Consider the following 12,892-nt stretch of genomic DNA (forward strand, 5'->3'; position numbering starts at 1 on the left):
ATATCTGTGTGTGTGTGTGTGTGTGATTGTACACGAGTGTGTGTGTGTGTGTGAGTGTATGTGTGTGAGTGTGTCGGTCCGTGTGCTTGTCTGCACGCGTGCACGCCTGTGTACAATCTCTCATCAAAGGAGACTCCGTGGGACATGTGTTGCACGGTTTGCGATCAAGACAAGAGCGCTGCGTGGCCGCCTTCCAACTGGAGCCCTCGCTGCACACAACCTGAGGCATTCAATCCAGCGCGGGTGGGAGGCACGGATTACCCCGACAAAGCCTTCTAATTGGACGGCGGGCCTGCCCGTCAGAGCATTAACAGTACAGCACTTGTCCTCAGATGACTCTGGCCCCGGCTGCCAGGGGAGGCGGAACTAAGTAATAGGGGATTTTTTTCTCTTTTTTTTTTTTTCTCTTTCTCCGTTTGACACCAGCGCCATAGAAACCGTGACCCAGCCACGCTACAGAGTCTACACCAAAAGGGGGGCCATAACTAGGTTGTTACCGAATAGTTCTGGGAACCCTTTTTTTGAAGACCATGAGGCCGGCGACGCGCGGCGGGGGAACAATGATGGTGTGCGACTCGTATGCGGGCGCAGTGTTGTTGACTTGTGTACCGTTACTGGTTACTGGTGTCCCGGGCATGCCGAGCTCTTGATGACATGCTAGCAATACGCTGGCGTATGCGCCGGGGTTCTTTGAATCGTCCAGCGCTCCACATGAAGTGGTTTTTATTGAGAGCAGCTGTCTTCTATCAACAAGCCAGACCTGGGCACTGCTACTTCTCTCATTGGTCGACGCTATTTCTTTTGTTTGATGGTTTGCGTTTATATCTGTTTGATCTGTATCAAAAACTTCTCTCCCCTAATGCAATGTACAACATATAGAAACCAGAGCTAATCACAGACTAAACCCAGCAGAGCAGGAGAACCTTCTTCAGGCCAGGATCCGTTGCAGTTATGCTGGTCTGGGCTGTGTTATTTCCGTCTGGGAAATGCCGTTTTCTTTTGACACTTTGGCCTCTGGTTGACAAATTGAGCGTTCTGTTCATGAAAATGACTTTATTTCTTCAGCAGCGGAAAATAGTCAAAAAGAGTAGTCCTTCCTCGAGCACAAAGGGAGTTCATGATTTTCATTCAGTGCTGCTTATGTGTGGTTGTGTGTGTTTGTGTGTGGGTATGTGGACAGGGAAGGCACCATGCACTGGTGGATATCAGCAATATGTGTATTATTAATTCATATTGATTACGTTTTTTGTTACTATTATTAATATTGAACACAGGAGCAAATATTGTCCTATTAATTGTTATCTCTGTAGGGGTGTACCTATAACGCAGACTTTTTATTGGAAGGTTTCTACTCTGATTGGTGGATGGATCGATCAGAACACCACCCCAGTACTTAAAGGTAGAAGTGGGGTTCTTACATTATCACAATTCTTTCCAACAATGGTCAAACGCAGAGAAATCCGGACGGGAAAGGATCCGTCCCATTTGGTGGCATGTCATTTGGCGTCCGATGTCCTTTACCCCCTTACTTCTGGGGAAACACAAGATCTAATTTATTGATACTTTCAATATCGATCTTGCTAACTACAATGTGCTTCTTTGACAAGACGCTCTCGCCAGCCACCGAGCTGATTCAGTATTTCCCACGCATTGTTTTATTTATTTTTGTACCCGCCCGAGATAAGGACGCCACCTGCGATCGATAGTGTTTCCCACACATTGACTTTTTGTGTACTATTTAAAATGGGTACAATCTTATTGCAGTGTGGAGCTGTGCGCGTCACATGTGTGTCCGCTCTAGCTCTCTCTATCTCTCTCTCTCGCTCTCTCTCTCTCTCTTTCAGCAACACGATGACAATGGAGCGTCTATGGACAGCCCCTCCTCTCCGTGCACACTCTGACATCACAACAGGATCCTGCGCCCCTGGAAGGATTTTGGCCGTCGTCTGAATCTCCCCGCAGAGAAGACGCTTCTATGGAGGTTCTATGATTCTGTGAATTCATTCATAGATGTTCATGCGTATGAATTCATTCAATGAATTCATGATTCTATTAATTATTTTATAGAATCAATCCGGAGTTCACAAATCAGTATTAGGAATGCCCATATTACGGATCGGATCGAATCCTCTAAATCTGTACTTGTTGAGGTGTTGGTGTGGATGAAGTCCACCAATGTACACATGTGGAAAGTCTGTTTGATTTGTATTATAAACGGTCTATGTGCGTTACAACCACACCAGAGCTTTAATGGCCATGCAGTTCTTTACTTGCTTTTGACTGTTGATTAGGGGATACACGTTCAACAGCCATTTGAATCCATTGGGAGCGTGCAATGTCTCTGGTATAATTGCGTTTTAGATAAGGCTATTGTTTAGGGGAGGGTACTTTATAATTCTGCTCTATAGAGAGCAGTGATGCTGCCAGACTGTCTCCTGGGCAGGTATACACCGCTAGACCCACACGGTACTCATGACGGTGATCGTGTCTTTAGTTCCCCACTTCACATTCAGGGTGTGAATATCTGTTGAACATCCAATATCTTTATTTTAGAAAATTTTAAAACACTTTCAACCCCCCCCACCCTCACCCCCACCAGCTACCACCACAAGTAGAATCTCAATAGAAGACACAGAGCAGATGGCTTATTGTTAAGCTCTCATGCCATGTAGTCAAAAGGTTGTGGGTTCAAACCTGACGGTGCCAGTATTAGTAGTGTCATTGAAAGTTGCAAGGGAAGTCTCATGTCTATAATGTATCGGCTGGTGTGTTTGACTCCCAGCTCAAACCTACTAAGTCTGATTTAAGCGGCTTAAAATTAAGCTACTTAGAATCAAGCTGCTTATATTTAAGGTGCTGGAAATTGACTACCTAGAATGAATCTATAATAAGCGGCATAGATAGATATTATCTATAGATATTACATGAAGTAGAATATATACCAAAACGATAAATTGTAGACAAAAGGTCCAACTGGATTCTACTTTTAAGATAAAAATATATATTTTGTTGGAACTTTACAGCTTGTAATGATGAATCATACTCAAACCTGGTGGAAAAATAGGGGACCCTACATGTTAAGTTTTCGTAAATTTTAAGCCCACTTGAAATTGCTTGGCATTTAAGCAGCTTAACTTTTAAGCAGTTTTAAGTGTGCTTTAAAATGTATCTGTTTAATTTTAAGCTGCATGATTTCAAGCATCTTACATATTAGATGCTTATTTTTAAGCAGCTTAAAATTTAAGCAGCTTTTTTATTGAACAATGGCATTTTTTTCTTTTAAGACTCATACCACTAAACCACTAAAGATTACAAAGAGGTGACCTAGAAAAGCTAAATGTATTTTTTTTATTCACTAGTTGGGAATCAAACATACTAGCGACTAGGCTATTAAGCCATGGGAAGCTGCTTGGCTGAATCAACCCTATTGAGCTTGACCAGCTGTTATCTATAAAATCCTAGATGTTATAGATACCATGTACTTATTAAAGGTGCAGTATGCGGAATGTAGTGGCATCAAGCGGAACAGACTTGGCAGAATGTATGTTTTAATTAGTGTATAATGCCATGAAAATACGACTAGTGTTCCCTTAGAATGAGTTATTTCTATCTACATAGGGAGTGGCTCCTCTTCAGCTGTGCCCACCATGTGCACGGCCATGTTTCTTCATTTGCCCAGAATGGTCATACAGCTCTAAAGAAGCTAAAACCCAACCACAATGCAACATTGCACAATAAACATCATAATCGCTTGACCTATAGTTTAACATACTTAAACTGTTGTGTACTTGAACTTTGAAGGGTTCTTTATTTTTAAGTATATCATTATTTTCTGCACTATTTTCTGCACGTAATAATCGTTATATATTTCAGCTGGAAATCAAACACAATACATGCCAATACACTATCAGGGCAGTATTGGTTTGTTTAGAATTATAATTAACAACATAGATATACATTCTCTACAGTACTTAATATTATGTTACATTGAGTAAAGTGGAAAACCTTTTTAGTTTTTAGACTTATTAGTAACTTTACAAATAAAATATATCTCACTATTACCTGTCTTGAAGACATAGTTGCAACATGCCTCAGTTTGTTTTTGGCTCTCTTTGTGTTGATAGCATCACCAAAATCCAATGCTATCTGGTAATAACTCTCCCATTAAAAAGTGTATTGCATAGTGGAGTTAAAATAATAATGAAGTTCACTTATTGATTCATTATTTAACTTTATTATATTATAATATATCGTTATATATTTTATCATAGTTTATTATCAAATACAAATGATATGTGGGTTTGAACACACCTAAATGTTTTCCCTCCTTAAGCGGTTTTTCGCAATAAGAAATTCCACAAAAAGGAACCATTAATCTTTGTCATTTTTAATTTTGGATTGGATGGATGGTTTTTAAAGAAGTGTCCAGACGTTATCCCCAAACAGAGCTACCAGCTGACCTGAGACGTGGAGATGGCCATGCTGCTCAAGAAAGAATAACCAATGGGGATTGCTGGAATAATTCCCCCTACGTCAACGCCATCTCTCTGCAGCTCTCTCTAATATCTCAGCTCTGGTTTTTACAGAGACGAGAGAGGAAAAGGAGGAGGAGAGAGGGAGCAGGAGGAGGAGTAAAATGTCTCCTCACGTCCCAACTTACACCTCTCCACGGCTCACTGCTGACACATCACTTTCTCTCCCTCGTTCTCGCCCTCCCTCTCCCTCTCTCCCGCTCTCTCTCGCTCTCTTGGGGCTCTCTCTCCCCTAGCTCACTCGCTCCGTGTATCTCTCCCCCCCTCCCTCCCCTCCTCCAGTTCTTCCTCCTCCGGCTCCTCCTCCCCTCTTTATCGCTCTCGTCAGTTTCTGCCTATTCTTTTTTTTTTCCCCCTGTCTTTGTCCTTCCTCCCCCTTTCTCCCCCTGTCTGTGTATCTGTTTCCCTCTCGGCCACCTCCTCGATCTCCCTTCACGCTGTGGAAGCCCTTCCTCTCCTCTCCTCTCCGTTCAGCCCGCTGCCGTCCCGCACCTTGCGCCTCCATTCTCTCTGGAGCTCAGCTGCACAGCACTGCAGAGGTCATGTGAGGTAAACTTTCAGCTGTACAACAGTAAGACGGCTCACGCAAGCAGTACACACACCCACACACACACACACACACACACACACACACACACACACAACATAGCCTACACACTGACACACACACAGAGCACAACCACAGCCCTCAATGATAGGAGGTCACTGTCAGCCTTCTTCTCTGCTAAATGCTTCAGCCTGCTTAGTAATTCATCATTTGTTTTTTTATTTTATTAGCTTTTTCTCAAGGTGAATTTCTACACGTCGGTAGAATTAGAAATGTCCCGTTTTAGACAATGGCAGACAAGGACTAACAGGGAAAGTCTCCTGTTTGTGCACCGTTGGCTAGTCATCCAACGCTAAGTGTAGCTATTCTGGGGCTGGATAAGCGTAGAACATGGTATGCAAGCAGCCCTAAAGCATCCATTGCCAAGCCCCCAATGGATATAAGTAGTTACCAAGCAAACGCCAGAGCGTCACACAACAGGAACGCTATCGGCGAAAAAAAAATGTAGAGACTTATTTGCTTTCAATTCTCTGGTAAAGATGGGTGTGTAAATACCAACTGAACAAAGGCCTGACTTGAAGAGAAGAAATGACTGCAATTCATCCAATGAGTAAAAAAATACCTTAAAGGGGCTGAGTTTTTTTAGGCTAGCGGGCTTGTTGTTTGCTTGTTTGTGCCTACGCTAGGGTTTGTATGTATTTGTTTTGCCTTCAGACGTTCCTCGGCGTGATTTAGGCCAGTAGCTTCAGGCAACAGGCAGAAAATGAAAAGCACATTATGACTGGAACCGATTTTCCCCTGGCTAAATATAACAGAGTAGGCTGTTTCGGTTAAATTACCTACTGGATAACAGGATTGCTTTGCTCTTATGGGGTGGCAGTTAAATAAGTAATATCCAAGCACTGATTTTTTTTTTTTGTTACTCTTTCTATTTTACAGCTTAATTTGATTTTAATTAAGGTTGGTACAGTGCATATGAAATATGTTAGTTTGCTCTATTGACAGGCAAATGTATTTGTATTGATAAGAGGTTGGGGTGGAAAAACTGTTTTCCTGAGATAACATGCTCTGAAGTCATTCGCCAACATTGGGAATTCGATCTTACACTTGTTTTTTGTTAGAAAAAAGGTGGATTGTGGAAACAATGTTCCTGGCCTTCCTGTCCAATCTATGTGCTCCCAGTTTAAAATGTTAACGCACTGATTTTTTGTATAGCCAGGGGACAAGGCTCTCAGTCATTACTTTGTTAGTAGTAGAACTACTAACAAAGTAATGACCGAGAGGCCATAGTTTACCAAAGATACATAGCCATCAGCTTTAGCCAAGATAAACTCTGGCAAAAACTCTTAACAAATAACAAGCTGACAAGTAATAGAAATGTGAAGAAAATATGTCTATTTTTTTTTTTTTACTATTTTCCTGCCATTCAAACGTCTTAAAGGGGTTCTTGAGGTGAAAAGTACTATTTGTAAATCTGAAGCTGTTTACATATTGTCTAGTTCATGTGCGTGTGGACTATGTGGTTTGAATCCCCAATGTTCCCAGGCTATACCTAGAGGCGCCCTTGAGCAAAGACACCCCCGACCCCTACCGGCTCCTTGGTCTGAATCCGCTCTGAATCACTGTGGACAGCGACGGCTCCTACCTTCCACCGCTCTTTTGAAGAACACCTTGCAGCTCCCGCATGTCACCACGCCGTAGTGGCACCCGGACGCCTCATCCCCGCACACCAGACACACTTTGGCCGTCGATGAAGGTTGTCTTAGTGACGAGCTGGAAGGAGTGGCGATACACAAACAAACAAAAAAGGACACGTGATTACGAAATTACATCTTCAAATCACACATAAATCAGGAAGCGGAAGACACGCAGGGATGCGTCTGAACTTCTGTCCAACTCCTGCTTTTATGGCCCCGTTGGTACAGTAGCTGCAAAACGGCCGTAAATGTGTCAAACCGACCACAAAGTATCGAGGACTCTGAACTTCTGTAATTTATCTCTTTGGGCGGCTCATAAAATAATTCATTACACTAAGTAAAGCAAACCTATTCACAGGTGAGACAGCGGACAGTGCAGGCCAGTCTAAACAAGTGTAAGGTTACTGTCCACACTATATGCCCTCGTAACACTACCGACCGTATATAACAGAAGCTAGACGAATTAGACGAATACTCAGGTAAAACACGTTTTGAAAGCCTGCAATAAACGCTAGTGTCAGTGTCGACTGTCACTGTGAAAACCTCATACGGTTTTCCCATTGAGAATTTACCGTTGAATCGTAGGAGGCCATCATGGGACAACAGTTTCATTGTCTTTGTCTTAACTTTCTCTTTTGTCTAGCCTGTGGAGGACGCCCTCCACCTGCAGTGAGTCTCTGACGGGTCCCAAACATTTAGATTTACGATCAATAACAGAACAAAAAATCCATGATTCATCTGCATATAGTCCATGCCGAGCCAACACAATATGGTGTGTAGGTGGACCCGGTCACAGTTTACAAGCATATAGATTGGCAGTTTGTCAGTGTACAGTATATACAGCACCAGCTTGTCTGCTGAGAACAACAGGATAAGCTGCAGTGATCAAGCCTGTCCATCTGGTGAAAAGGATACGTGGGAGCCAAACAAGAGTAAATAGTCTGATCCGGTTCTCGGTCCTTCTGCCTGCTCACCTATCTGCTGTTCATTTATTTATTTTTTTGTCTTCCCTCCATCCTCCATCTGAAGATGGGAGGACGGCGCATGCTGGCCACTTCAAGTTGTCCAGCAAAATATGTGCCAGCAGTAACAGCACGGGTGGGCCGAGGGGAGGGGGAGGGGGTGGGGGGGGGGGGGGGGGACCGTTGGCAAGTTGAGATTTGGTGTCTGCCTCCCAATTATCCTGATTTACGTTGTAAGCGCTATGATCTCTCGAGGGAACACGGTCACAACGGGTTCTCCGTGTTCATTGTCATGTCATGATTGCACTCGTCCCTTCCACTACTTTGCCACTTAATTGGCCGTCCACGTCTCTGCAGACTTCATCGCCCTGAATGCCTCATGGTGGATACGATGGTCTTCCATGGACAAGGACTCCACATCTCGGTGGACTTACGTGCTCTGTATGTCTCATGGCGGACATGGTCTGCCATGGACGAGATGCAAGCGTCCACTGTGTCTCATCATGTGTTCCCTCTCTGCAGCCTTGCCAGCCAAATGTTCAAATGAATGGCCTGAGCTTGGCCACTTTACACTGTTGAGCATATTGCCCTTCAGCACCAGGATGGAGGAGGTGGTGTGCCCCCAGATAGACGGGAAACACAGACGCTCCCCCCCCCAGCTCCTTGGAGTCTGAGGCGGGCGCATGTCAAAAAAGTAGAAGGTTGTTGTTTCATTTACATTTACATTTAGGGCATTTAGCAGACGCTTTTATCCAAAGCGGTTCATACACACATTCACACACCGACGGCGGAGTCAACCATGCAAGGCGACAGCCAGCTCGCCAGGAGCGGTTAGGGTTAGGTGTCTTGCTCAGGGACACCTCGACACACACTAAGAGGAGCCAGGGATTGGACTAGCAAGACAAGCCACTCTACCTCCTGAGCTAAACAGACCCAGGCTATAGCTTGGTACCAGTCACTGGTTCCCTGCTGAGATATCCACACCAGGAACTTCATCCAGAATTCAACCATGAGTTGGGAGAAGACCAGGATGACCACTAATGCAATGCCTGGACCCATTACGCATGGGTCCTGTCATCGTTTAAGTTTCCACTTCTATCTGTAAATGTTGGGCCAGCCACACGTTATCTTATCTTGATGAGAACCATCTGGATCTCACAATAAGAGGTTGAAGAGAGCCATTTTATGGTTTTATTTAATGATATATGTTACACTCTGAATGGAAAATTCTGTTAGCTAAACATTCAATTTCATAATATTCACGGTCATTACATTTTCCTGTGAAATATTCGGCATTGATAGGTTATATGTAACTGAGATGAATGAATGTATTTCTAAACCTATTTCCGAGACAATGCTCGATGGGTGCATTCGAGCATAATGTAGGATGTGGAAGGGACACATTTTAAACAATGAATCCGGAAACTTAGATTCTGTTTGCCGGAGTCAGCAGAATTGTGTTCAAATCCCTCCAATGAAACCTGACATAGTTGTATCAGTTGTCAGTCCATTAAGACGTCCGGTTATCATTGCTGGAAATTACCCTCTAAAATCATGCCTAAAAGTATGGATTTAATCCACATGAAAGGACACATTTGCAGTGTTTTGGATTTTAAGATACATTATTTGCAATTTCCCACAGAATGTGGTAATTATTTAGCATAGTACATGAAAAAAATACCACATATGTTAGGATTTTAACATACTTTTGAGAGGTTGAAAGGCACACATGCAAACACACACACACCCAGACACACACGCACAGACACAAATACACGCATACACACACTCACACACACCCGCACACAGAACCATAAGGAAATAAACAATCACAGGAAAAGAGACAGAGACAGAACACTTTGTATCAAGACATTAAAGATGGCCTCCGCTTCCTCTGTTCTCGACTAATTACCACTCTCATCTCAATCAATAGCAGGCAAGGTGATTGTCTGGTTAACATTCTCCTTACATCCTCCATCAAACAGCCTGTCTTCCCTTCATCTACCCCACTCCCACCCCCAACTCCCCCTTTCTCCTGCCATCTCCCTCCCTCTGTCTCCCTCTTCTCTGTCTCGCTGGCTCTCTCTCCTGCCTTTCTCTTTCCTTCTACCTTTCTCTTTCTCGCTCTCTCTCTCCGTGTCTCTCGCTCTTTTCCCTCTTTTTTCCCTCTCTTTCAGCCCCTCTTCCTCACTCTCTTTCTCTACCTCTCATCCCCCTCCCTCTCTTCCTCCCTTCATTCTGCCTCTCTCTCTCTCTCTCTCTCTCTCCCTCTCCCTCTCTCTTTCTCTCTCTCCCTCTCTCTCTCTCTCTCTCCCCCTCTCACACCCGGGGCCTCACCTGGGGACCGTCTAAAAAGGGGGTAAAGCAACAACACTCTCATACTATGAGGAGCGGTGATCTAATTCCCTCTCGTCCGTCTACACACACATTCAATTTGTCAGGACGTGCAGAGGAGTCTCTGGTGAGGTGTTTGTCTGAATAGATCTATCTGGCAGTGGGTTGCTGTGTGCGTGTGTGTGTGTGTGCGTGTGTGTGTGCATGTGCGTGTGCGTGCGTGCACTTGCGTGTGTGCGTGCATGTGTGTGTGTGCACCTCTGCCACTTTCAAGGAAAGAAAAAAAAATACTGTATTTTGTTTGCAAAGCTAATAAAAAAAATAAAAAAAAAACGAGAAAAAATATATCAAAAAGCCTTCGAGTGACTCAACACAACGGGAACCACGGAAGGACGAGCGTGAACGCGCCCCCCTCCCCGCCGCCGCCCGGCGACTCTGTCAGCCCTGTTCTCCGATACGGCCGCTCCTATAGCCGTGTGCGTGGCGCTGACCTCATTTTTTTTTTTTTTAAAGCGCCACCTCACATAAAAAAAAAAAAAGGAAGCGGCGGTGCAGAGCGAGCGTCCGCCTCTCCCCAGCAAGGTGACTTCCCCCTCCCCGGGAGGAGTATATAGGTCATCCTCCTCCTCCTCCTCCCCTGCTTATGAAAGCACGGCACAGACAGGCCAGGCCTGCAGTGACTGTGCAATGCCAGCGGCCGCGCGGTGCACTAAAGACCAAGACCGCCGAGACCTGAGATGCACCCGGGCGCAGGGCTGCTTAGCCCGAGACCCTGCTGTAGACTGGACTGGGTTCATGGTGAGCGAATATGGTGTATTTTTGGGACTGCTCAAAAAGGATACGCGACCATTATGAATGCAGTTTCAGATCTAATGCTGTATGAACCAAGCCAAAATGAACCGAACAGGAAAGATGTAATACGAATGTGGTATTAGCAATCAAATGACGTCGTTTGACATTACCAAGTGGATAATGTCAAACGTTGTGGTTTTCACTCCCATGCAAACGCCGCATTCAACGTTTTAAAGTTCTTGATTAAATATGTACATGATATTAGCGAGTACCACAAGAACTACAGCCAAATAAAATGTTCTGCCACGGCATCCAGAAGAAGTAAAACCCACTACATTTTACTGCCACAACAATTGAATAAAAAATGAATCAAACTGCCAATCCTTGGTATGTCCCCCCCCCCCCACCCCCACTAGCCTCCCTGCGCTACAGGCTGCTCAGAAACAACAACAGAAACACACAAGTGTGAGTGGGAAGGCAGGCTCTGGCCTGGTGTGTTACACAGAATCTAAATAAACGGTCCACTGGACAGATGTTCTGGCTCAGACCGGTCTTAAGTGTTCACGCTGCTAACGTGTCACACTGAGAACATTTTCCAAATGGTTGAAATCGCTGGGCCTTGGTTCCACTGTGGCAGGAATGCTTAGTCAGCACACAGGCCCATTTCAAGACATGTTTGCCTTTATTTCTAAAAATGATTATGTTAATGACGGCAGTCATTGTAACGTGCCTTTTGTTTTTTTGGTCAATGGAAGGATCGGTTGGTCTTTTTGTCTGTCTGTTAGTCTGTTATGGCGTGTCTGTGCGTGTGTGTGTGTGTGTGTGTGTGTGTGTGTGTGTGTGTGTGTGTGTGTGTGTGTGTGTGGGGGGGGGTGTGCATCAACGTAGGTTGAAAAACAGTCAAAGGTTATTGGACCGGTGAACCGGTATTGACCACAAGATAAGAGTGAAAGGAAATGACACATGGCACAGACAGCTGATCAGGATACGTGGAAACCAAATACTTAGCACTACGGAGTCACTATAAGGTCATAGTATTATTGTTGCTATTACTCTATTCACTTGAACGGAAGTTTCAAGCATGTGTGGGTGAGTTGGTGTGTGTGTGTGTGTATGTGTGTGTTTATGTGTGTGTGTGTGTGTGTGTGTGTGTGTATGTGAGCAGGCAAATACAGACTCATTAATTAAAAACAAACGCTGGGTAGCACCTACGCTCTCCGTGGCCTCGTTGAACCGACCCTTACGACACATCCTTGACTGCTCAAACAAACGACTGACCGCTCAAACAACACTCACGCAAAATCACACACAATGTACATTTGATTACAACGTAGGAGGAGAAGGTAACAGATTGAGAGAGGGATGGAGGGAGAGACAGAGCGAGACAGAGAGCAGGAGAGAGAGAAGAGAGAGACACTGAGAGAGAACAAGAGAGAGAGACAGTGAGAGAGAGAGGCAGAGAGAGGGAGAGATAGAGACACAGATAAACAGAGAGAATAGAGAGAGGAAAAGACAGCCTTGCTTATATAACCACGGGCAGACAGAATAAACATCAGGTTGCCGCCCACTTAGTGGCTCTCCAAAGAAAGAGGGAGGCGGAGAGAGGTGCCTGCTGGGTAGTCTGAGGCGGACCCGGAGTATTGGTTTCCTCCTGAAGGTGAGCCTGGCATTGGGAGTAGGAGGAGGAGGAGGAGAGCACCTGAGCGTTTGGAAATACAAGACTTCCTGTTCACACCTGCGCTTTGGTTACGGAGCACTCAACTGGAACTCTGTGCGGAGAGAGACGCACATTTAACATGTCATATAGTTGTGTGTGTGTGTGTGTGTGTGTGTGTGTGTACGTGTGTGTGCGTGCGTGCGTGTGTGTGCATGTGTGGGTGTATGTTAGTGTGGGTGTTTTTATGAGGGTGGGTTAGGACACATTTCTTTCTCTCTCTGCTCTGGTTAATTTCATGGCAAACTAACATCAAACTGTTGTTCTCTTTTAGAACTTTAAGGAAAAAGGAGAAGAGAGAACAACAAATATCA

General features: G+C 44.7%; 1 protein-coding gene across 2 annotated transcripts in view; it reads right to left on the bottom strand.

Moving 5' to 3' along the window:
- nr3c2 (nuclear receptor subfamily 3, group C, member 2) overlaps positions 1-12,892 on the bottom strand; it is a 63,790-nt gene that overhangs the window by 26,926 nt on the left and 23,972 nt on the right. For both annotated transcript variants that reach the window (XM_084465757.1, XM_084465756.1), the window contains exon 3: positions 6,725-6,852. In XM_084465757.1, the coding sequence (XP_084321883.1) occupies positions 6,725-6,852 (128 nt within the window). The remainder of the gene's footprint in view (positions 1-6,724; positions 6,853-12,892) is intronic.

The sequence above is a fragment of the Micromesistius poutassou genome (genome assembly GCF_964030765.1).
Source record: "Micromesistius poutassou genome assembly, chromosome: 3".
Lineage (NCBI taxonomy): Eukaryota > Metazoa > Chordata > Actinopteri > Gadiformes > Gadidae > Micromesistius > Micromesistius poutassou.